At 30.3% G+C, this 26279-nt stretch overlaps 1 protein-coding gene across 1 annotated transcript in view; it reads right to left on the reverse strand.

Moving 5' to 3' along the window:
* Positions 1-1808: 1808 nt before the first annotated feature.
* LOC111697992 (fibroblast growth factor receptor-like 1) overlaps positions 1809-26279 on the reverse strand; it is a 30636-nt gene continuing 6165 nt past the window's right edge. The window contains exons 5-16 of the mRNA XM_023468196.1: positions 25006-25071; positions 19981-20076; positions 19510-19599; positions 17635-17765; positions 14220-14285; positions 12984-13154; positions 9709-9772; positions 7250-7388; positions 6355-6438; positions 4254-4298; positions 2351-2403; positions 1809-1959 (exon numbers count right to left, since the gene is read on the reverse strand). Of these exons, the coding sequence (XP_023323964.1) occupies positions 1814-1959; positions 2351-2403; positions 4254-4298; positions 6355-6438; positions 7250-7388; positions 9709-9772; positions 12984-13154; positions 14220-14285; positions 17635-17765; positions 19510-19599; positions 19981-20076; positions 25006-25071 (1151 nt within the window). The 3' untranslated portion in view covers positions 1809-1813. The remainder of the gene's footprint in view (positions 1960-2350; positions 2404-4253; positions 4299-6354; positions 6439-7249; positions 7389-9708; positions 9773-12983; positions 13155-14219; positions 14286-17634; positions 17766-19509; positions 19600-19980; positions 20077-25005; positions 25072-26279) is intronic.

Below are 26279 nucleotides of genomic sequence, written 5' to 3' on the forward strand. Positions count from 1 at the left end.
GTTTTTTTTGCTTTCTTTAATTATTTTCAGCAAACCTTTTAAATATTTAATTTCTGAGGTACGGAGTTAAATAATATACTTTAAACTTAAAATTATCACAGTTAGTTCAAATATTATTTAGTTTTTTTTTTTAAATTATTCTACGATTAATTTACGAAAAGAATAATAACTTAAAAGGAGGGACTGCAGATAATTTGAAGAGTGGCGTGTCCGATCTACAATAGAACCGTTTATACCTTTCTCTAATTAAAGTTTACGGAGATATTCGTATTTGTAAAGCTGAAGATGGAAACCGATGGTGTATCACTGCAAACTCGATAGAAGAACAAGGTCAAACTCATGTGACTTTACTGGTCTGAGTTTGTGATCTCTTAGCTCCTATACTTTTAATTTTACGTACAAGTATGAGAAAACAATTGTATCCGTTTATATATTAGAAATTCAAAACATCCTTTCTTCATTTAAGAGAATTATGATTAAAACATAAAATATTTCAATCTTACTTCAATAAACGTTAGTTTGACATATTCATGGATTATTTAAAATAACAAATAGGACACTAGATGTCGTTTTCTCAAGATTTTTGGGATTTATCCTACACAATAACCCTGAGGCAGAAGCCCAAATGAGATGACTGCAGTCGATGTAGACCAGGCTCTCTTTGTGTCTTGTAATTCTACGCCGACTGCGCGTAACTCCTTTGAACGTCTGCCTTAGGGTTATTGTGAACGAAAAACCTCTAATTCTTGAAAAGACGACATCTAGTGTTCTATCTGTATTGTTATTGATCTATGGACGCATTGTACACAGAATAAATCCTCTAATCTCCAGAAACTAAAATTTATGCCTTAAAAATAAAAATATCAAAACATCATCCTTGATTGAACAAAGGTGTAAAGGGTACCGTTGTGAATTGGAAACGCCGCTGTACAAATGGTGGATTATTTGAAATTAATTTTAAAAGAGTTTTATTTACAATTTTGTTCAGTCTTGTTAATCGATATGCTTTTTAATACCAGCACTCGACTTTTTTCTAATCTTTGTCGAGATAAAAAAAAATTTGGGGAGAGGTTTAATTCTTTTCTTGATAGCTTAGATTATTGTACTTGAGCTTTTCTGCTGGTAAAATTTAAAATGTTTCTCCACGTTTACACAAATAAAAATGTGACAATTTTCAAGATTTTTTCTTTATAATCTAAATTCCAGTTGTTTACTTCACTGTCTTCACTTCTTTGTCTGAAAAAAAGATAAATGATTATCGACATTTTAACTGCAATTATTTTGTTCAAAATTTATTTTTTAATTATTATCAACAATAAGAATTAGTAGTATTTCCATTTTTATCCTCCGTTTTTCTTCTTTTAAGCATAAACTTCTTTACATTGAGGCCAATAAAATTCCGGAATAGAAAGACAAAGTGATTTGACTCAAGTTATGATTTTCAACAGTTCAATGAACATGAGACAGTGCGCAGTGAACACAGACCCATCTTACATATTTTTAACTTTTGCTTTACAACAACATCAAAAATACTAATTATTGCCTAAATGCCGTCTTTCATTTTACAATTTGTATGGGTGGGTCTTAGGAAATGAGTTTTTGCCACGAACTCTGATTTTTTATCCCTATATCTCTGCAACCTTTCAAACAATGAATTTTGCCTAAAAAGTCTAAGTATGAAATAAAGGTTGAGATGTGATTAGAAAATTTGGGTTTGTGGCAAAAACTCCGTTCCTTAAGAATTTATTTGCCTATTTTTTACTTTTTCTCCATAAGGTAATATTTTTAACATTCTAGAAAAATTTCACCTGGATTATATTAGTTTGATATCACAATATTCACTGTTATTGTATCCTGTAATCGAATCATTGTATCCGGTAACTGTTTTCTTATATCCAGCAGGAATATTGTTGTATCCACTAGTTGTATTCTTGTATCCAGTATCAGTATGAGTGTATCCTGAATACAGGGGAGTTAATCGTTTTATACGATAGAAAAGATCATTTTTTGTTTTGTTTTTCGTTTTTGAAAAAAATTCGCTAATTAATCTGATTTTTATGACAATTAATTAAAATTTTTTTCAAGAAAATTAGTTTATGAATTTTGTCATAAATGTTTTTTATCGAGACGAATAACCTGAATGTGTTCTGAAAAAAATGTAATTTCTCAAAAAAAGGTCGAATTAACGATTGTCAAAAATTAAAAAGGATCTAACATTGTTAAAGAAACGATGAACTAAAACTAAAAAAGACTTTTTTTAAATTTTAAAAACAACCGTTTTGCTTTTTCTTCGTCGATTTTAAAACAAAACGATCGTTTTTTCAAAAAAGTGAAAACAAGCCATTTCTACCTGTATATCCCTTCATATACTCCCATTGTTCTTTGGTTTCAGGTCGTAAACTTCTACACCCAGATTTACAAATTAAAGAAAACTATTTGCTAAATATAGTTATTGAAAATATTTATGCAAATTTTAGATGTGTCTCAAACCTTCAGATGAAAATTAAGGTTGTCACTTTTTTTAATTATAACTTAATATTAATAAATTTTGATGGAATTTTTTGTTTGTTTTTAGCATTAATCTTAAACATGACTGTCTTATAAAGTATTACTCCGGGGGGATTTTAAAGTTAGGGGGGGGGGGGTTCAGAATATTGACTTGAATAAATTGTTTCGTTTCTAAAATAAACTCCAATATTTTCTGATTGGTAGTTTATTGTTGACAATTTTTATTTATTTGTCCCTAAGATATTCTAAACATTAAACACTTTGGAATTTAAGCAATCTTTCTATTTTACAGTTTTTTAAGTTCCAACATATATCAAATACATTTAATTTTGATAACATTTCTAATAAAAATTGTTCATCAAAGTGTAATAGAATTCTAGATTAAAATGTCTAAAACCTTTTCCGATCCTCCCTCTTGATCCATATTGTCCCGATCCCTCCCTCCTTGATCAATCATTGATTTTTTATTTGAAAGATGGATCCCATGTCAGGCTGTGACACCCCTACTCTTGTGTTTATATTAGAACCCAAAGACAGTACACTGCAGTACAAAAAATGAGTACACCACTGAAATGACTTTCCTTGCCTTACATTCATTGCCCCCTATCATCTTTTCCACCCCCCACCCCCTCTCTCTATTGTAAAGCAAAAAAGTAAATTTAAAATTAAATACTTTTAAAATTAGAATCAATTGGAACCTTTGAAATTTAAAATATTATTAATTTCTTAATAAAATAACACTTCATATTTCAACAGACTAAAAATAAAAAAGTTTTGATCTAAAGTGTTGGATATTATTCAAACATAAATTTATAGATTGTGTTTAACGAGTTCACTTTTGATAAATAAGAGAAATTCGTTTTTTTAAATGTACAGGGTGTCCCAATAAACATGGGAATACAGTGACGAATTCGATATCGTCTTTTTAAAAAATTCTTTGATTTAGTATAGTGATACCTACTGAGAAAGCTGTAATCTGTAAGAGTTTCGTCTCCTATGTTCACATTTTGTTTGTTTATGTTTTGTCTACATACGGTTGTACTTAGTAAAACAAGAAAAATGCGGTATACAAACAGAGTAAACTTGTCCGTCTTCATTGTTCATCTTGCGGAGACATTATAAACACGTCTTTACAGTCTTTTATCCTTTTCATAAAAAAAAATCCTAGCAGACATAATAATATTATGGCTTTTGAAATGAGGTCTTACAATGCTAATTCATAGCAAAGACGATATCGAATTCGTCACTGAATTCCAATGTTTTTGGGACACCCTGCAGGATTGTTGGGATGACTTAATGTCCGCTCCGCTTTTTGTATAATTTCTAAGCATGTATACTATCTTCTCTTCCTATTGGTCCAGGAAAGAGTGTTCATATTACAGGGGTATATATTACTTTGATTGTTATACTTGGGGNTGAAAAAAGGGGATCAAACGGCAAGTTTTTCCATCCTTTTTGACACCTTAATACCCAAAAATTCATTTTGATAATTTAATTTCACAATATTGAGCAAATAGAATATTTTAAAACCCTAAAAAAGTTATTAAAATGATAAAATAACTGGAGGAAAAATAGTTTTTTTAAATTATATTTTAAAGAAAATTAACACCCTGTCATTTTAATTTATCGTTACAGAAACATCAAAACATGGCAGTACCAAATTTTAACAAAGACTTACAAAAAATTTGTAAAATTTTGTAAAATATTTTATTTTGCAAAATAATGTTTATATTTGTAAATGGTTCCTGTTGCTGTACGTCAAGGAACGAGGAGAATTTGTCTGACTTTGCCTAAAATTAAAATGCAGGTTAACCCAGAACTCTGGATAAATCAAAGAATTTATAAAATGTCGTCTTTACAATTTTTCAATGGGTTTTATTACTTTTATACTATTCTACCTAAATTTCAGTAATTCAACAAGAAAAAGCTATGAAATATGTGGGAACAGTTTCAAAGATCTCCGTATAATTTGTCTAAAAAACAATATATCTATTATCTACAGCATTCTTTTATGAGTAGTTTTGGAAAACGACATTTTATAGATTCATTCAATGTCTCCCGAAGTTTTGTGTTAAACTGTTTATAAAAATATTTTATCATCTAAATGATTTTTAAACGAATCCTTTTACATCTCTTTAATAGAAATAAAATTACTAGATATCTTCGTTATGTTTTGAAATTGATGAGTTCTATTTTCCATTTTAGAAAAAAAGTAACTCGTGAATGTCTACAGAACGGGCAAGTAAGAAAACGTATCTTTCCACTCATCGTTTAAGGTCAAAAACTAATTTTGCAAATCAATTTTTTTATTCATTAATTAAAGGATCACATCAAAATCTTACAAATGTTTAAAAATGGTGGCTTTGTTAAAAACATTAAAAAAAATTGTAGCCCCCCCCCCCCCCACCTCTCCAATTTTCCCTTTAGAGTATCATTTTATCATAGTTTTGTTTTTTATTCTTTTAATTCTATAACTCTTTATTCGTTCTGTTCATGGTTCCATTTTATTAATCCCAGATATGGTTTATGCTAATTAAACAAGGGGTGTTTCCTCATTTTTCAACAGAAATTAGACTTTTTACTTAATATAAAGGACTAAAAAGCAAGACTAGATTTCTACTTTTAATTAAAACTTAATTCCCTAACTATGCAATTTGCAAAAAAATCATTTAAGTCTGTTTATATAAAATATATTTAACTTAAATTGAGTTGCAAATGGGGAAAAAATTGAAGTTCTTGCCAAAAACTCAAATTTGTTAATCACTATATCTCTGCAACCCGATTACAATTATTTATTTTAAAATATGATTTTTGAAATTAGAAAAGGTTTCAACCATCATGTTTCAAAGATATAGGAATTAGAATATTTAATCCTGTGGCAAAAACTCAAATCCTTTGTCGTGGTTTTTTAGAGAAATGTTATTAGAATAAAAATACTTTTTTTAATGAAATATTCAAGTTCAGAATTTTTTTCCGGAAAGATCATTTAGTTTTCACCATTTTCCCCTGTTTTTGACCTAAAGTTTTCCCTTTTTAATCCTAGGATTTGTAAAATATAAAATAAAATAAATTTTGTTGACTTTTTAGTTTTGTTCTGGCACCAGGTGTTTAATCCCTCCCTGTCTCTATAGTCAGAATATTATTCTAGAGAGACAATTTATCTTATGTAGCAAGTTATAGTTTTAGACTTTTCATGATTTAAATTAATATATATATATTTATAAAAAAATATATAAACAACCGTACAATTTCTATCTTTAACTTAAACCCAAATTGACCGATTATTCAGGTCAAACCTTCCTTACATTTTAGTAAAGAAACTTAACATTAAATCAAGTTAATAAAAAATTAACAAATAATGTATTATGAACAACTTATGATGTTCCTTCTGTTTTCTTGTTTTTTACATGTCTCAATAAATCTTTGAATTTGCCCCATGGCAACGGTTTCTAGAGACTTTTGTTTAAAAATACTGTTAATTTCATCAAAATGTGATCTTCAGAATGTAGGTTTTGACCTCCAGAATGTAGTTTTTTTAAACTACCAGAACATCATTCTAAATAGATGTAGACTACCAGAATCTAGTTTTTAAAAACTACTAGACCACCGTTCTTAATAGATGTAGACTACGAGAATATAATTTTTAAACTTTTAGACCACCAGAATCTAGTTTTTGACCACCATCATAAAGAGTTTGACCTACATTCCCAATTATTCAAGTTTGACTGCCCAAATTTTGTTTTGACCACCATAATCTAATTTTTGACCACTTAAACAAAGTTTTTTACCACTAGATACCAAATTACCATTTTTATTTGTCTTAGATCTTGATAACCTGATTTTTACCTGATCGAGAGTGGAGTACTCATAGTATCTGTATAGGATACTGGAGTATAATGCGGTACATCGTAGATATGTGTAGAATAGGAACTAAATATATAAATATGTGTAGAATAGGAACTAAACATAAAGATATGTGTAAAATAGGAACTAAACATATAAATATGGGTAGAATAGGAACTAAACATATACATATGTGTAGAATAGGAACCAAACATATAGATATGTGTAGAATAGGAACTAAACATATAGATATGTGTAGAATAGAAACTAAACATATAGATATGGGTAGAGTACGAACTAAACATATAAATATGTGTAGAATAGGAACTAAACATATAAATATGTGTAGAATAGGAACTAAATATATAAATATGTGTAGAATAGGAACTTAACTTATAGATATGTGTAGAATAGGAACTAAACATATAAATATGTGTAGAATAGGAACTAAACATATAGATAGGTGTAGAATAGGAACTAAATATATAGATATGTGTAGAATAGGAACTAAACATATAAAAATGTGTAGATTAGGAGCTAAATATATAGATATGTGGAGAAAACTAAACATATAAATATGTCTAGAATAGGAACTAAACATATAGATATGTGTAGAATAGGCACTAAAAATATAGATATGTGTAGAATAGGAACTAAACATATAAATATATGTAGAATAGGAACTAAACATATAGACAAGTGTAGAAAGGAAACTACAAACATATAGAGAGATGTTGAAATTGAAAACATGATTTTTTAACCGAGATATAAGTATTCTTTCAAAATAAAAAATTGCATCAATTTTAAGACTTGGTCAATTTCAAAGTGTTGACTTATACTTTTTTCATGAGTAAAATATTTCCGTGAGAGCTTCAACCCTTAGGACTTTACTCTCTACCTGGACTGATATTGTGAAAGGAGAAGCTTCTGCCTGGATCTCATGATCCACGTGACGACAATGACGAGGATGAGGATGAGGATGAAGACGAGGATACCGGAGACCATGGGGATCAGGTTCAGGTAGAACAACGGAACAACTAGAAATATGTACAGTGTACATATGGTTTCTAGCGAAAAAGGGAAATTGTATTGCGAAAATTTTTTCTCTGAATTTCGCTTTAAACTGTTTCGTGAAAGAAAAAAAGGCGAAAATTTCGGCAAACAAATTCTCTTCATCAAACATTTATGGGAGTAAAGGAAGAAATACTATTTATTATGATATAATAAAACTTATAAAGCTCTTATTTTTACATTAGAAATGTATGTATTGTGAAATTATCAATTGCTGCAGCTTATGTATTATACCCAGCAAAGTTCAGCTTCAATTCAAGTGCAAATTACAAAAACCATAAAAGCGGCATTTTACAGTTAAAAAAGTTGCTAAAGACGATGAAAAGGACACATTCCTAAAATTTGTCTTCATCACAAAGTCGTAAACTTTAATTCAGGCATAAAGCAGATGTCCATTTGATGCAGAATTTTGACTTTGCAACCTCATAATTTCTCTATAATTTAGTTTTCATCTAAAAGCTAAAAAAAAATTGTTGATAGGGCTGACCATAAGGTTCCTTCATATAAATGTTTTAAAAATCAATAAAGTCGTTTTTTAAAGGGACTGTAAAGGAAAAATGAAAGGGGGTATAGGATAAAACCTGAGAATCTCAGGAGTTGATTGAGACATTTAAGACATCTTGTTCCTGTCTCGAGATATTGATTTAAAACGGTGTCAAAATTATACCAAAACGTATATATATGTAAGGTTTTGTATAAAACTCGTAATAATAAACAGATCATATTCAACAAATACGCATTTAACAAATACACAACCAATTTGAAAACAACGATCGATATCCCACAGGAGCCTGAGAAACTCAAGTTTGCTGCTATTGTTTAAATTTAATCATTTTTCATTTTTAATAGATATAATTGATAATATTATTTATGCGTCCGAAACATGTCAACAGAACTCCAGCCAATGACAGTGCAGTATTATTGTCATGTGTCCCCCTCTGTATCACGTGACCAGTATACTGCATTGCCATTGGAGGGAGTTCTAGTAACGTGATCTTACATATATACGTTTTGGTTTAATTTTGACACAGTTTTATGTCAATTTTTCGAGACAGGAACATCAGATAGATGTTTTATAGATATCATTCAACTGCTGAGATTCCCAGGTTAAAGACTATACCACCTTTCATTTTTCCTTTACAGTCCTTTTAATATGATCCATTGTGTGCAAGCCGTAGGTTATTTGCGCCAAAATTCTTGACTTTCTTGAATTTTGAAAATAAATTTTTAGAAAATATCAAATATGAATTTTCCTGAAATATGAAGAATGGAATAAAATTGTGATTTTAAGAATTTTCTTTTCTCGAAATATTTCTTTGACATTTATTCTTCGAAAAAGAAAATTAAAAATTATGAATCTTCTTTCAAGATGGCTTTTCTTTGAATCTGTATAATATTCAGGGTGTCATATTCTAAAAAATAGTCAATTATAAACACAATTATGTCCCAAGCATATAGGTCAATTATGTTCCAAGCGTAGGTCAATCATGTCTCTACTTGAACTACTCAATTCTCAAAACATTCCGACACAGACTTTATTATAAACCGACTTGAAAATCGTCTATAATTTCGGATAATTGATAAATAACAAGAACTAAATGAGAAAGGTTTAACATGAACGTGATGTGATAAAAGCTTTTTAAAATGTGGTCTGCCTTTGTTGTATTGACAAAGATATAATTGATACTCGAACAGTTTTGTTATTATTGATTAGAATCTGTACAATGAGACACAATTAGTACACCACTAGCACTGGAAAACTGATCAAATTTTGGATAGCGAAAAAAAGGATGTGACTTAATTCCCATGTTAATTGGAACACCCTGTATAAATAAACTTGGGACAAAATAAATTGCAAATCATTAACGGAGGTCGACTTTTTATTTTGCGAATTGTATCTAAAGTTGCGCCTCGAAACACTAAATATCGCCCGTTTTTTTAAAATTTTGAAAATTGTTTAATGTAGAGCACTAAAATTTTTTTTGGAGGAAAATGTCCACTAAAAATTTAAATTTTTAACAAATTTTTCTGGTTTTATCATTTATTTAAATTCCGTTTCTCAAAACAGATGTGTAGGTGCCAATATCAACAAATTTTGAAAAAAAATATATTTATTCAAAACGTGATGCGCGAAATGAATTTGAGAGTGAGAAAAAAACTTCCTTCTTGTTTTAATTTTTATCATAGAAACTTTTAAGCCGGAAAAGATCTGAACATGTTTATCAAAAAAATGGCAAATGTTCCCCCTCGTACCTACCCTCAGTATAAAATGGTGTAAAATATTACCGTTAAGATATGATTTCTTAAAACTGAACCCTCCGGCAGGATTAGTGGCCAGGCAAACATAAACCTAGATTATAAATATTATTGATTAAAGGAACTATAGACGTACATTTCTAGAGTGGCATGTCTAAGTCCGATACACAACGGAACCCTTTAAACCTTTATCAGAATACAAGGAGGTGGATAATTTAGTTTTTCTTTATTTAAGCGTGTTAGATTTTGACAATTTCCTACACTGTTTCTGCAACTGGAGATGCCGCTTTATAATTGAAGGGCCACTTAAATTTATGTCTTCGGAGCTTTAGAATGGTTGATATCGAATTAATGCTTAATCCTCTCTTTTTCTTGATCTCGAGATTAACTTAATCTTGTACATCCTGAAAAGTGTATAAAATTCAACCAATCAGAGTCGCGTATCAGAAACCAGAAAATTTAAAATATTCCGCGTCATTTGAGATTAATATACAAAAATGGGAGGGACTTTCTATTTTGGAAAAACCAGTTTTTGATTTTTCTGTACGATATTCATAAAAGAGTGGATTAAGCAAGAACTTAAAACTGTTCACATTGGATATTCGGATTAAGCAGTTGGGATAAATGGTATCCCATTCTAGAGTTCCAAGCTCAGTTCTTTAATTTAAGCATTTACATTTCAACTTCACATGGTTATCTTTATATTAAATAACTGTTTATGGTCAAACTTTAAGCAATAAGGTGTATATCTGCATATATAATAATAAACTAATTTTTTAGTATTTAGAATTTACTACTGCGCATTCAGTATTGAATTGTTTATTATATCGGGCTCAGCGTTCCAAAAATAAGCTATAAAAAAACAAGAAACAAATATTTACTTTTGTTTAAGACAAGGATACGCTTGTAAATAGTGATATGTATTTTAAAACACCCTGTAAAAATCATGTATTGTTTAGGACCATAGAGAATAGAATATATATTAGAGGGGAATTTAAAGAATCTCTCGGTATGAATTTTTTCAGTCCCTTTCAGCCTGAAAGGGAGTTCAAAGTGTACAAATCATGTAAATGTTCACAAATTATATGCAGTAGAGTACATTAATACAGTATGTTCACTAGACTATTCATTTCAATTTCGAATTTTTTAAAGCTGTTAAATAAAGTTTATAATAAATTAGGTGAACAAAAAACATCATTTGATTTATAGTTATAACAGAAAATCATCGTTTTTAAAGTGAAAGGCATAGAGTCTATGTGAAATGATCATTGGTCAATTATGAAACCAGCCTATTTCATAATTTGGGTTTCTTTTAATATTAATTTTAGATTTTCTATAAAATGATATTCCAGGGCCCAAAAGGTTATATAGCATAAATATGTGAAGTACACCTGCAGTATGGAAAAAATACAACAAAATGGCCGTTTTACACTTTTTTCTAGTAAATTCCCCTCTAATATATATTCTATTATCTTTGTTTAGGACCCTAAACAACAAGTAAATCTAATTTTTGATACTATTAATAACACGGTCAGGTTGTTATGTCATGAACTCATTACTACTAATTATTCTAATCATAATTCAAGGCAGGGGGTTAATATGCATACTTCATTACAATATCATACAATAGAATTATTAACCCAAAAAGGCAATTTTGAAGGTGAAAAAATAGTATAAAATGTTTTTATGATTTTTAATATGTGTATTAAAAATCTGCAAAACTTTAACGATGTTAATAATGTTTTTAAAAATTTGACTCAACATCTGTTCATTCATTGTTCGTTCTTCGTTTCTTCATACAACCTTTGTTCAATCTTTCAAATAGTATTCGTTTGTTGTTCCTTAACGGTTCATTCCCCCCTTGTTCATCGTGCATTTATTTTTCGTTCATCGTTCGTTCATTCTTTGTTCATAATTCGCTCAACGTTTCTTTACAGTTTATTTATATTTTGGATATTTTTTTCATTGTTTATATATTGTCCATAAATCGTTCATACATCGACCATGGAAAGTTTATGAATCGTTTATGCATCATTTATGCATTGTTTATACACCGCTTATGCATCGTTTATGCATCATTCATGTATCATTTAAAAATCGTTAATACATCGTTTATGCTTCGTTTTCATCGTTTATGCATCGTTTGCACAACGTTCATGCATCGTTAATGTATCGTTTACGTATCTTCCATAACGTGAATGCATTTGAAGAAGAAAAAAACAATATATTTTCACTAAAGCCCCAAGTTGTAAAACCCCACATACCTTGTCAATACTTAATATATACAATATGTATGCACATTCAGGCAATATATTACACAGTGTTTTCAACAATACTTCAGCTCTATGGATAATAAATTCAGAGTTATTAATAACATTACCAAAATACAACTGCAAATGCATGTATTCTTTGTTCTTTCTTTTAGTAAAAAAATGTCGCCAAGAACTTTGAAATTTCCAGTTGATGCAACTGATTTCTAAAAATATTCAGGGTTGTGTTTTTAAACATTGGTTAGTTAAAAATTTTAAATTTTTTAGCGACATTTTTAAATTGAATGAAAAAGAAGAAGACGATAATTCCACTGTTTTCTAGATACCACTGTACAGTGTACAACACTAAAAAATGTTTTACTTTGCATGTTTCATAAAGAAAGGAAACGAAGAGGTAAAGCTTAGCTCAGATGTACACAACCGACCACCCTTTTAATTAATTAATAGAGTGGTCTATTGTGTACATCTCGATATGTTAACGTATCTAACACTGTACACTTGTATATAGAGTGATCGTATTTCTTAGGGGATTTTATGGAATTGTTCGTGCATTTTCATTCTTGTATTAAAATAAACAAACAACTGCAGAACTGGAATGTACTTCAGTATACAATCCTGTGTTTACAATCCATATTAAGTGTCTATCTAATTACCTTTACAAATATTCAATTATCTACAGTTTAAAACCCCCAAGAAATACGATCACTTAATGTACAAGTGTACATCTGAGCTAAGCTTTACCTCTTCGTTTCCTTTACTAAGCCATGTTCACTCTATATTCTTTAAGTATACTGTTATAGTAAACTAAATTTTGCTAAAAAAGTTAATAGTTGCACTAAAACAGTTCTTTGTCACAAAACAGCCAACAAAAAAAAAATAACAGGTCAAGTTTTCCCCCAAACATCATTAAACAAATCTAATTATAGTAAACTTCTGCCATTAGACTTTTTATAGTGAAATCTGGAGAATAAAGAACATTAAAAAACTCAAAATATAAAATTGGTATCTTTTCGGTACTTTTGTGAATCCTCTTACCTTTGATTGAGCTGCAGTTACTGTAAATAAACTGTGGTACTTTATAACTTTGTTGATGATGTTGTTGTTGTTGTTGTTGTTATCAATATTATTCATTCTTATTTGACTCTCCCCGGCGTGTACAAGGTTCATATCTCCTAGATGTATGCTGTACTCTTCTCCTGTACTCTCCTGTACAGATAAATTTTGTTTTTTGATTGAATAATAAATTGATAATATTTATATTTATATTTATATATATCAATATAAATACTTTGATTGTCTGTTTGTATCCAATAAAAGTCAAAACGGCAGAACCGATCAGGCCCAAATATGTTGTGGGAGCTCTCGAGACCCCAGCGAAGGTTTTTGGATGATCGAATTTTCGAAACATTTGATTCTAACAAAATCCGATTTTTGAAAATTTTGAAAATCCACGAAAATTATTTTTTATTCCGCGATGCTTTTTTGTTTTACAATGTTTTCAAAGAGAAAATGTTTAAAATGAAATAGAAAATATATAAATAAATGTATATATACAATATATATGTATATATGTTGATTATTGATTGATTATGTATTTTATCGCCTTATTTTGACCAAAATTACCGACCAATGATTCCCCCAACAGAGAGAGGTTGGGTTACTCAACGTCCCTTGGGACAGTTTTCGGAAAAAATTCGCGAAATTTTATCTCAAAAGACGATAAAATTGTGTACAACTACTTTTCCGGGAAATTAAAAATTTTACTTAACCACTAGTTCCCTCGACCAATTTTGTCTACATAACATCCCTCGTTGCGCTCTGGATGTGTTTAGACAAAATTGGTCTTGGGAACCCTTGGTAAAGTAAAATTCCATTAACTTCCTTTCAATTTCAAGAATTATAAAATATATGATGTTTCAGACCTTAGAAGTAAATCTTGATAAACAAAAATATGTAGATTTGTGTCAGCTCTAGTTACACATTTTGGGCGTAGAGTCAAATAGAGTCAAGAAAATAATCAGAAAGTAACTGATGACCTAACTTAAATAAGATTTTTTAATCCCTATATCTTTTCAACCTTTTCGTTAACTTATGTTCAACAGAACGGAAAGTTGGAATTAGCAAAGGCCTACACCATAAAGTAAAAAAGATATAAGAAATAATTTTTTTTAGTATTTTGCAAGTGTTTTATCGGAGGTCTACAATATTAGACTGCAAAGGATCAGAATTTTAAAAAATTAGAATTTAGTTGACAAATTAAAATAAGTTGACCTGTAACCATTGAATATCAGGTTTTAGCCCAGAATCTACTTCACATTCTAGTTCCACAGTTTGGCCCTGAATATTAAATACATATTTAAAAATTACGCTTCCTCTCGTATAAAAATGTGTGAATGTTTTAAGCGCTATTTGTGCGCAAAACAATTACAAAATTACGCGCAAATCTGCGCAACAAACTTTGCATTTTTTTAGACTGTGAAATTTTTAAACCATTATTCCAAGATATAATTTTATCTTTTATTATTTATTATTTACAAGGAGTATAGCAAGGGCTGATGTTGTTGATAAGGATTTGAGTGGTTTAATTATCTTTCATTATCATTCAACACCACTTTCATCCTCTCCTTTCAACTCAGAAAATATTAAACTAAACAAATAAAAACTCCAGAAAAATAACAATTAAATAATTATGTAAAAGTAAAGAAACCTATTACTCGCCACTAACTATTAAATCTCTTTAGTGTTGAACTTTTATAGTTCCTTTACTTATAACATATAACTATAGAATACCACACTATCTCGGAAATACCTTGTTTTTCATGAATTGGAGTCAATAAAAGATTTAATGAACAACATAAAAATAGTTCGAATGGTCTCCTCTTCCATTTTATTAAATCCAACCTGCAGAACAACATATTTCCAAATATTATGCGCCAATTTTAAATTGTTGCCATGCCATACTTATCTAACACATTCATATATTTTGTAAATCATGTTTCAATATAGTCAACGCTGCTTTGAGTTTCTGTCTTTAGCTTTAAATGAGTATTGTGGTAAAAATATCTGGTTTGTTTGCGTCATATATTTTACTTAATAATGAGATTAATAGATATTTACATTAATAAGGATGCACTGTTGTAATTAAGTACGTTGTACACTCCTGTATGCCGAGTCCAATAGCGCCTGATCCAATCAGGGTTCAGCCATGTTTTTGGTTTCTATTCTGAACCAATAGAAATTGCATAGAGGTAACATGTTTCTTTCTATCTAGCTCATTATCCAATTAGAGATATAATCCTTATATCGGCGCTATAACAGTAGATGAAAATATTTACTGCTACTGAAACTATGGTGTGTATAACATTATTAGTTGAAAAAGTTCAGCTTTATAAAGGCAGTAGGATCATTTGATAGTACATCCTCAGTGTACTGCTAAATGACCCAACTGCCCTTGAGGTTAATTTTTCCTTCCTTCAATAGGAATGTTATGCAACGTATATCATGAAGTACATCGTGTACTGCATGGGAACTTTCTTATAGAAAAATAAATCATCCTGCGAGGAAGTTAAACCGCCTTTGTAAATAAAATAGAGATTCTTACAAAGGAGTTTACTTTGATGGGTGGAAATACAGTTAGGGCAGATTGTTAGATAATCCAGGGTTATCCACAATGGAGGAGACTGTAATAACGACCCCTAATTTCTTTAACTACTTCCACAAAATAGTCTCTGAAGTCTCGTACTTTGTGGGTAACCCTGTAGATAGCTACCTAAGATCGGGTGGACGTGGAATTATAGTAAGAAAGATAAATGAAAGTAAAAATGGATACATAGACAGATCTTAGGATAGAAGAATGCAGGATAGAAGGATAGATATATAGGGTAATATAGAAGAATAGAAGAATGGAAATATAGAAGAATAGCTATATAGGATAATATAGAAGAATAGAAGAATGAAAATATGGAAGGATAGATATATAGGATAATATAGAAGAATAGAAGAATGAAAATATGAAAGGATAGATATATAGGATAATATAGAAGAATAGAATAATGGAAATATAGAAGAATAGATATATAGGATAATATAGAAGAATAGAAGAATGCAGGATAGAAGGATAGATATATAGGGTAATATAGAAGAATAGAAGAATGGAAATATAGAAGAATAGCTATATAGGATAATATAGAAGAATGAATGAAAATATGGAAGGATAGATATATAGGATAATATAGAAGAATAGAAGAATGAGAACATAGAAGAATAGATATATAAATGGATGGAAAGACGGATAGATAGATGGATAGTAGGATAGATGGCAGGAAGGATGGATAAATAGAAGGATAGATGGATAGATGTCAGGAAGGATGGATAAATAGAAGGTTAGATAGATGGATGGCAGGAAGGATGGATAAATAGAAGGATAGATGGATAGATGTCAGGAAGGATGGATAAATAGAAGGATAGATAGATAGATGGCAGGAAGGATGGATAAATAGAAGACAGGAAGGATGGATAAATAGAACGATAGATGGATAGATGGCATAAAGGATGGATAAATAGAAGGATAGATGGATAGAAAAATCAATTTAAAATGACGGGATGAAAAGATGAAAGGGCCTGTTTTGTACACACAGTAAATAAATAAAATCAAAATAGAATTTTGCAAAATTTCAAAAAAATTGTAAAATAGATTTACATTTTTTTCTGAGAACACTGAAAGAGATCTATACTCTTTTTTTTGCATATTTAACATTTTATTTGATAGAATAATTTTTATCTGAAAACCATGAAACTTTCCCCAAAAAATCTGAAAGTTTTCAGACATAAAACTTTTAAACATGTAAAATATTTAGTCTGAAAAGACTAGGAGAGTTTATGGAGATAGTAAAGATTATCGTAGTTCTTCAGGTTTTGTTGTTGTGCTCATAAAAAAGTAGTTTGAAATATGTCAAAAAATGTCAAAATAATCGAATTGATGTAGGCTATACCTTTCCAAAATTCAACTTACATTCAATTTGGTTTATCTCACCCCATATTACTAAAATGAAATAAAAGTGAAAAATGTTGATAGCAGACTAAAGAAAGCAAAAATGACTATTTTTTGAGGGAAGCGTTTGCGAAATAAATCCAAGCAGATATAATTTGAACCATCAACAAGTTTTCTCGATACCATATAAATAGACCCATTACATACAAAATGGAACTGTGTTCCAAGTGTTCCTATTGAAATATGAAAATGTAAGCGTTTCTTCACTCATCCCATTTTTTTAGCAAATATTATCTTTAAATGAAAAAATGTAAAAATGTCCGATTCACAACAGTACCATTAAAATCTTTATCTGAACAAGTATGATTATTTATTTATTTAGTATTTATTTTCAAACACAAAATACAAAATAATAATGTATGATGGTTCAGCTTAAAATAAAACACAAAAGAAAATTTATTATGAGCCAATTGAAAATAATGTTTGATAATTTTGTTTGATCATTTTTGCTGAAACAAAGTATGCATATTGAAATCTCAACTAAATATACATTCATTGAATTAGATATCTAAGTTTATAATTTTGAAAACTGATTATTTTCAACTGTGGTTTTTCTGCAAGATGAAGCTGTCTTCACATTGTTAATCACATAACAGTTTCAAGGGTACCGTTGTAAATCAGGCATGCCCCCTATACCTGGTAGACAGTGGTGTTAGTGATATGTTTAATGACCGGCAGCTCAACCTGTGGGGATTCCACAGTCAGGTAGAACTCACGCTTAATCTGACCCACACGGTTAGTAGCCAGGCAGCTATATACACCGGAATCTAATAAAAATTTATCTTAAAAACTTGATCTCGATATTTAATGTGGGCACTTTTCAATTTAGGTTATCTTTGCAGGATATGACCACGACGGGATATCAAAACAAAATTAAATTAATCCGAAGGTGTGCATAAGCTGGATATCAACTTGATCCAGAGTTTAAACACAAAAGATCTGCTAGGATGCTACTGGGAGCAGCTGGGATCTGCTAGGATGCTACAACTCCTATAGAAGCGGCTGGCTACGATGCTAATCCTCCTCTAGGAACGGCTAGCTACGATGCTACTACTTGTTTAGCTACGATACTAATCCTTCTCTAGGAGCGGCTAGCTACGATGCTAATACTCCTCTAGGAGCAGCTAGCTAGGATGCCAGTGCTCCTCTAGGAGCAGCTAGCTAGGATGCTACTACTCCTCTAGGAGTAGCTAGCTAGGATGCTACTAACCCTCTAGGAGCAGCTAGGTAAGATGCTACTACAACTCTAGGAGCACCTAGCTAGGATGCTTCTACACCTCTAGGATGCTACTGCTCCTCTAGGACCAGCTAGCTAGGATGCTACTACTCCTCTAGGAGCAGCTTTCTAGGATGCTACTACTCCTTTAGGAGCGGCTAGCTAAGATGCTGCTACTCCTCTAGGAGAAGCTAGCTAGTATGCTGCTACTTCTCTAGGAGCAGCTAGCTAGGATGCTACTACTCCTCTAGGAGCGGCTAGCTAGGATGCTACTACACCTCAAGGAGCGGCTAGCTAGGATGCTACTACACCTCTAGGAGCGGCTAGCTAGGATGATAATACTCCTCTAGGAGCGGCTAGCTAAGATGCTACTACACCTCTAGGAGCGGCTAGCTAGAATGATAATACTCCTCTAGAAGCGGCTAACTAGGATGCTACTACTCCTCTAGGAGCAGCTAGCTAAGATGCTACTACTCCTCTAGGAGCAGCTAGCTAAGATGCTACTACACCTCTAGGATGCTATTAGTATTTCTGAAAGTTTGAATGTTGGGAATAAGTTTAAAAACAACTAACAAGGAGTATTGAGACAAAGTTTTCTGCTCGTCTTTATAATTCCTTAACTAGGATTTATTCCAGTTTTTAATCCTAAACCTACAGTGTTTAATTAGTATTTATTACAGTTTTTAATCCTAAACCTCCAGTGTTTAATTAGGATTTATTCCAGTTTTTAATCCTAAACCTACAGTGTTTAATTAGGATTTATTCAAGTTTTTAATCCTAAACCTACCGTGGTTAATTAGGATTTATTCCAGTTTTTAATCCTAAACCTACAGTGTTCAATTAAGAATTATTTTAGCCTTAATCCTATACCTAATAATACTACAGAAATTAACTAAGATTTATTTTAGTCTTAATCGTATACCTAATAATCCTAGAGATCTTAACTAAGATTTACTCTAGATTTAATCCTGTACCTAAAAATCCTACAGTTTTTAATTAGAATTTCTTCTAGTTTTAATCCTATACCTAATAATCCTACAGTTATTAACTAGGATTTATTCTAGTTTTAATCTCTAATTAACAAACCCAATCCTTTCTTAGACTTTACATCTGAAAAGACTAAAATCATAATTTAAACTTGTTTACAAAATTTAAAATTGTTATCTCATTTTTTATGTTACAGCTTTTCATCTTACAATAAAAACTATTTCTGAACATTTTAAAGCCAAAATGGTAAAAAAAGGTCATTTTTTTATCAATCCCCCCCCGGGCTTCGGCTCCCTCCCATGGTTTACCTGCTAGGGTTAATGTGTGAATGTGTATTTTGCTAGTTGTAGATAAACTTCTTGATTCTTTAAACCATGTTATATTTGGAGGTGGTACACCTAAACAACATTTTTTATTTAACTTTTAACTTTTACTTATTCTAATTCAAACACATCGATTCACTGTATTTTGAAATCTTTTTTTAGGATTATAGTTAAGCAAAATTAAAAATATTTCGGGTTACCTTGAAATCTCAAAAAATTGTTAAGTCAAACGCCTTTTTAGAGTCTAAACTACAAAACAAATGGAATTTTCTCAAAAAGGGCTTCACAAATCTCAAGCAAACCTTCGAATCAAACGCCTTTTCCAAGTCTGAACTTTACAACAAAGGTTAAATGGAATTTTCTCAAAAAGAGCTCCTCAGGAATTTATTTACTATAACACGGTTTCTCGATATTTATGATTTAGATAAATCTGATTTACTTATTTATTAAATTTACCGAGTGCTTCGCAGACCAATGAGAATTGTTCTCCTGTTAATTTCTTGTAAAGTGTGTTCAGGTTCATGGTAGATTCGGAGAAAAGTGGGCCTACTTCTGAACATAAACCATGCCTTTTGTTAAAGGGAATATTCTCAAATTTGAACCATGGAGGTAGCTTTCACTTATTTAAACAAAATTGTAGTACACTTATCAACATAAAAAGGTAATTTATAGAATTAAAATAATATAATATTAAATCTGTGTTTGTTTGTTTGTGTTCCAGATCATAACTCATGAACCCCTTAATCGATTTAACTTATTTTGATCGAGAAACTCTATATATCCACGCCTTAACGCCATGAAATATGCACACAATACTCGAAAAACCAAGTATTTTCTGCATGCAAATCTTTATGTTAGTAAATTACAATTTTTTAAATGATTCGTTCTTTTAAATATTTCTGGTTAGTCCCGGAAATCGCAATTCAAAACTATAACACGATCCAATATGATGTGGGACACCCTGTATATAACTTGATATCTACCAATTTCAATTATAATTATTCATCAACTAGATATGAAACTAGAACATATATTTTATAAGTTTAAACTAGAATACCTATACCCCTGAGCCGTCTTTATATAATGATCTGTAAGGGGACAATTGATTTATTTTACATGAAGAAAGACTGCTATAAAAATTTGCATCCATTTTAAAGACTTGACCAGCTTAAAGGTGTCGCAACTCAATGGTTTTAAATTTTACATCACTTTTTCACTTATACTTTTTCTAGCTAGTAAAGAGCATTTTTTTAGTCATTAAAAAGTAATTGGCAAAACTCTCATTTATTTTTTTGGTTAGAGGAGCTTGAAACTTTTGATCCCTGTGATCTGATTAAATGAGTTTATTTCTATCCATTCTTTTAAAAGTTATAAGCTTTGATTTAGCTGTTTTGTATCTGTTTAAGACTATGTTCTCAAATTATTTTTAAATTGACTTTTTAATTATTTGATTTAACTAAATATGGTGTTTTGATTAACCAAAGCTATAAAGTATAAACCAATTCATACAAATCTAAAGCTATGATCCAAACATAATTTTTAAATCAAATCTAACAAAAAACATTATGCCCCAATCCTGATGATTAACAATTCAATTGTTAAATTTTGCATGTTTTATGATTAAATTGTTTAATTTTACATGCTTAATTATTCCAAAGTTGGATTAAATGATGGCTTGATAAAGAATTAGAACTCGTAAATTTTAAATTATTTTTGTAAGTTTGTTAAATTTGTTCCATTGAAACTAATAGAAAAATAGATAATACTAAAATACATCTCATTCTAGTATTTTGCAGATTTTTTAGCGGAGGCACGATTTTTAACGTATACCGTCCATGTCCTGATAATGTAACGTGCAACTCGAAATTCAGCCGTTTTGAGAGTAATTGGACACAAACAAACAGACGACACACAGACAGACAAGTTCTATATTATGTAAATAAATAGATATATATGGTATTTTTACAAATATTGATTGAAACACCCTTATTTTAAACAACAGTATTTTCTATTTTCAATATTTTTGAACACTCTGTTGTCTGATGTACAATAATAATTTAATTATCTGGTCCGTCTCCCTAGATATACACTTCAAGGTTTATAGCATATTACATATATAAGTTGGAATATTAGATATTCTAGATACATATCGAATCATTCTTTCGAACCTTGGACAGTTTATGAAATTATGCCAATCTTGAATAATTTAGAACAATTTTTAAAGAACCCTTTGCCAATTTTTTGACAATTCTTACACAGACAAAGACAATGTACACTTATTTGACTACCCCTTAAAATTTACTTAAATATTTCTTTGACAATAAAAATTGGTCAACCATTTACCTGTCTGTAAACAGTTCTATGATCATCCTTAGACAACTTTTGGGCAATCCTTGGACAATTCTTCGATCATTTTTGGACAGTTCGTAAATCAACCTTGGATAATTCTAGGACTTTCCTTGGACAATTCTAGGACCATCCATGGACAATTCTAGGACCCTCTTTGGACAATTCTAGGACCATCTTTGGACAATTCTAGGACCATCCTTGGACAATTCTAGGACCCTCTTTGGACAATTCTAGGACCCTCTTTGGACAATTCTAGGACCATCCTTGGAAAATTCTAGGACCATCATTGGACAATTCTAGGACTTTCCTTGGACAGTTCTAAAATCAACCTTGGCCAATTCTAGGACCATCTTTGGAAATTCTTGGACCATTCTTGGACAATTCTAGGACCATCTTTTGACAATTCTAGGACCATCTTTGGACAATTCTAGGACCATCCTTGGACAATTCTAGGACCCTCTTTGGACAATTCTAGGACCATGTTTGGACAATTCTAGGACCATCTTTGGACAATTCTAGGACCATCTTTGGACAATTCTAGGACCAGCTTTGGACAATTCTAGGACCATTCTTGGCTAATTTCTTGAGAGTTTAGGTTGAATTGGAATTCCACGCCAGTATAACTATGATACGTTAGATCAAACACATAGGTTTGTTCTTATTGCACTAACATTTTTTTCATTTTTTTTATCATTCCTATTGAATTAAAAATGCAAGATATTAAAAATACTTTTGAGAAACTTTTATTCTGCAGTGGAAGGATTAGGAATTTACATTAGAAAATATCCCTCAAAGATTTCCCAACAAAATTTGCTGAGACACATTTTTCTCTAAACTTGTTTTCTTCAAAATATTACACAGGAGGGCAGGAGAAGAAAAATATAGGGGAGAGAGCGAGTGGAGAATAGATGAGAAAGAAAAGGGGGAGTGGAGTAAAAGGAGAGTGTATTGGAGGGGGGATTGGAGGGAAAAAAGAGTGGAGTTGGAGGAAAGTAAGTGGAGGGGGTATGAAAGGATGAAGTTGTTCATTTGAGTTTTAGTCCCACCATGAATAAAGCTTTAATCTTTTGTAGAAAAAATTATTTTTAAATTTATATTTTTATTCTTTAAATTAGTTCGCGTTACTAATTGATTCTTCAAATTACTTTTTTTAAGATAAAAATAGATTTAATTAATTTTTAGAATTAAATCATTTATCCAAAAAATGCAGAGTAATATTTTTTTTAAACCAGCTTGCATACATATAAATCCATAATAAAAAGACTGGTTTCTGCTGATAAGATTTTTTATCACTCTGTAATCCTTGATTACATAAAAGATTTAAGGTCCATTCAGGGTTTAGTCATGTGTTTGTTGTCTATTCTGAACCAATAGAAATTGCATAACGGTAACATCTATATTTCTATCTATCTCATTATCCAATTAGAGATAAATCCTTATATTGGCGCTTTACACTAAATGAAAATATTTACTTCTATTGAAACTACAGTGATATAAGCCTAAGGTGGCAAAATTCCAAATACTTTTTGAAATCAGAAGATAAATAAATTTCTTTATAGTACTAAAATGTAAATATCTAGGGACACAATAAGAGTATAAGTGAGTTATGCCAGGTTGTCGTAATACTTTAAAGTCGACCCCATATTCAAATCTTGTCATAGCAGCCTGGATCTCACACTCGCCGCTGGCAATGTACCAAACATCGTCTGATAACCAGACTTCTACAGTGTTCGCGAAAAATGTAAAGATGTATAGGCTGATCTCAAATTGAATTCGGTTTCGATCGCTGCTAATTTTGCTTCTATCTGCACAAAATCTTTTAAAAACTGAGATAAAAAAATAATAAAATGAGAATTAGTTGGACTTGCTATTGATAGTTTAACACCATTGCTGACCAATTAATATCAATATAAAACAATAGTCACAGTAAAGCTGAATACCTAAAAGCAAAGAATTAATTTTTTTTTATTTCTTTGAAACATATCTAAGTTCAAACAGGGCAAATATTAATTTAAACTTTTTCTTTCATCTCACATTTATTCAGGGAAAACCTGGAGATTAGCAGAGTAAAGTTTTTGCTCGCTGAAATTAAAAAAACAAAGTAAAAAATTTGTTTTATGTTTATCAAAAATAAGAATTAGAAGATTAAACAATCCACAAACTCTAATTTTCTAATGTTTATATCTTTGCAACTTTATGTCGTAGACCTTGGACATTTCAATCTATGTAAAATAATCAAATGGCAATGTTTTAAATATAAAAAGTCTACATCGCAAGTTGCAAAGATAGAGCTAAGAATTAAAATTTGGTGATAAGGATGAACCAAACCTCTATAGAGTTCATAAAGAAGATGTTAGTTCCACATTTTTTTTTTGAAAATATATTTCGTTTTGGGTTGACCCTCGTCAGTTCAAACGTAAAATAGCCATAAAATAAACAATAAAAAATGTTAATAAAACCACAACAAAATAAGCGAACAAAAAGGATTTTAAAAAACAATTGGGCGTCAAATGGACAAAAGGGAAACGAACTCAGATCATGAGATGGAAAAAAGATAATTTGCAAATATACACTTTATAAAAAATGTTCTAAGACAATTATTCCTTGAGATTGTTTCTGTCAGGAAGATTAAAAACAAACTGTTTATATGTATAATGTATAAAGTGGTGGTAGGGGGCGATATAATTAACGAACTTTTACGTAAATAGGTGGGGGGGGGGGCGGTGTGTTTAAGGAGGGATATTCAAACTTTTTAAAGAATTTGACATAAACAATACTCTTTTTTAATCTAGAGATTAGAAAACGTAAATGTGAAGCAAGATACAAATATAGTTGGTCAAAAATGAGAATAAAAGTATAAGAGAAAAAATTTTAGAGTTCAGTATTCACGGCATGAAACCAAAAAATAGTTTCTCTCTACAAATCCGAGATCCTTTCAGTGTATTCAGATTCCTGGTTTTATAGTCAGTAAGTTTTCACTTTTAACCCCATTTTTCCCACTAGACGACTTTTCAAATTCAATTCAATTGGTTGTATAAAGACTTGGGTCCGTGGAACTCCAAAAAAGTTCATTGTACGCTTTCGTTGATGTCTTTAATTATTTTATTATTATTTTAAAGCATGGTAGCCTGCCTTTATCCATGGAATCCGAGATATACAGTTCTATTCGAACCATTGTAGATCCGAAACCATTTATTCCTAAACAAAATATATATAGTAAATCTGAACCCATTTATTCCTAAACAATATATATATAGTCAATCTGAACCCATTTATTCCTAAACAATATATATAGAGTCAATCTGAACCCATTTATTCCTAAACAAAATATATATAGTCAATCTGAACCCATTTATTCCTAAACAATATATATAGAGTCAATCTGAACCCATTTATCCCTAAACAAAATATATATAGTCAATCTAAAGCCATTTATTTCTAAACAAAATATATATAGTCAATCTGAACCCATTTATTCCTAAACAAAATATATATATAGTCAATCTGAACCCATTTATTCCTAAACAAACTATATAAAGTCAATCCGAACCCATTTATCCCTAAACAAAATATATGAAGTCAATCTGAACCAATTTATACCTAAACAATATATATATAGTCAATCTGAACCCATTTATTCCTAAACAATATATATATATAGTCAATCTGAACCCATTTATTCCTAAACAAAATATATATTGTCATTCTGAACCCATTTATTCCTAAACAATATATATATAAAGTCAATCTAAACCCATTTATTCCTAAACAATATATATATAGTCAATCTGAACCCATTTATTCCTAAACAATATATATATATAGTCAATATGAACCCATTTATTCCTAAACAATTTATATATATAGTCAATCTGAACCCATTTATTCCTAAACAAAATATATACAATCAATCCGAACCCATTTATTCCTAAACAAAATATATAGATAGTCAATCTGAACCCAGTTATTCCTAAACAATATATATAGAGTCAATCTGAACCAATTTATACCTAAACAATATATATATAGTCAATCTGAACCCAGTTATTCCTAAACAATATATATAGAGTCAATCTGAACCCATTTATTCCTAAACAATATATATATAGTCAATCTGAACCCATTTATTCCTGAACAATATATATATATAGTCAATCTGAACCCATTTATTCCTAAACAATTTATATATATAGTCAATCTGAACCCATTTATTTCTAAACAATATATATATATAGTCAATCTGAACCCACTTATTCCTAAACAATATATATATATATAGTCAATCTGAACCCATTTATTCCTAAACAAAATATGTATATAGTCAATCTATAGCAGGGTATCATGATAACAACTGGATATCCCTTCAGGGTATGAGAACAACTGGATATCCCTGCAGGGTATCATGA

This window comes from Eurytemora carolleeae, unplaced genomic scaffold, assembly GCF_000591075.1.
Source record: "Eurytemora carolleeae unplaced genomic scaffold, Eaff_2.0 scaffold296, whole genome shotgun sequence".
NCBI classification, from domain to species: domain Eukaryota; kingdom Metazoa; phylum Arthropoda; class Copepoda; order Calanoida; family Temoridae; genus Eurytemora; species Eurytemora carolleeae.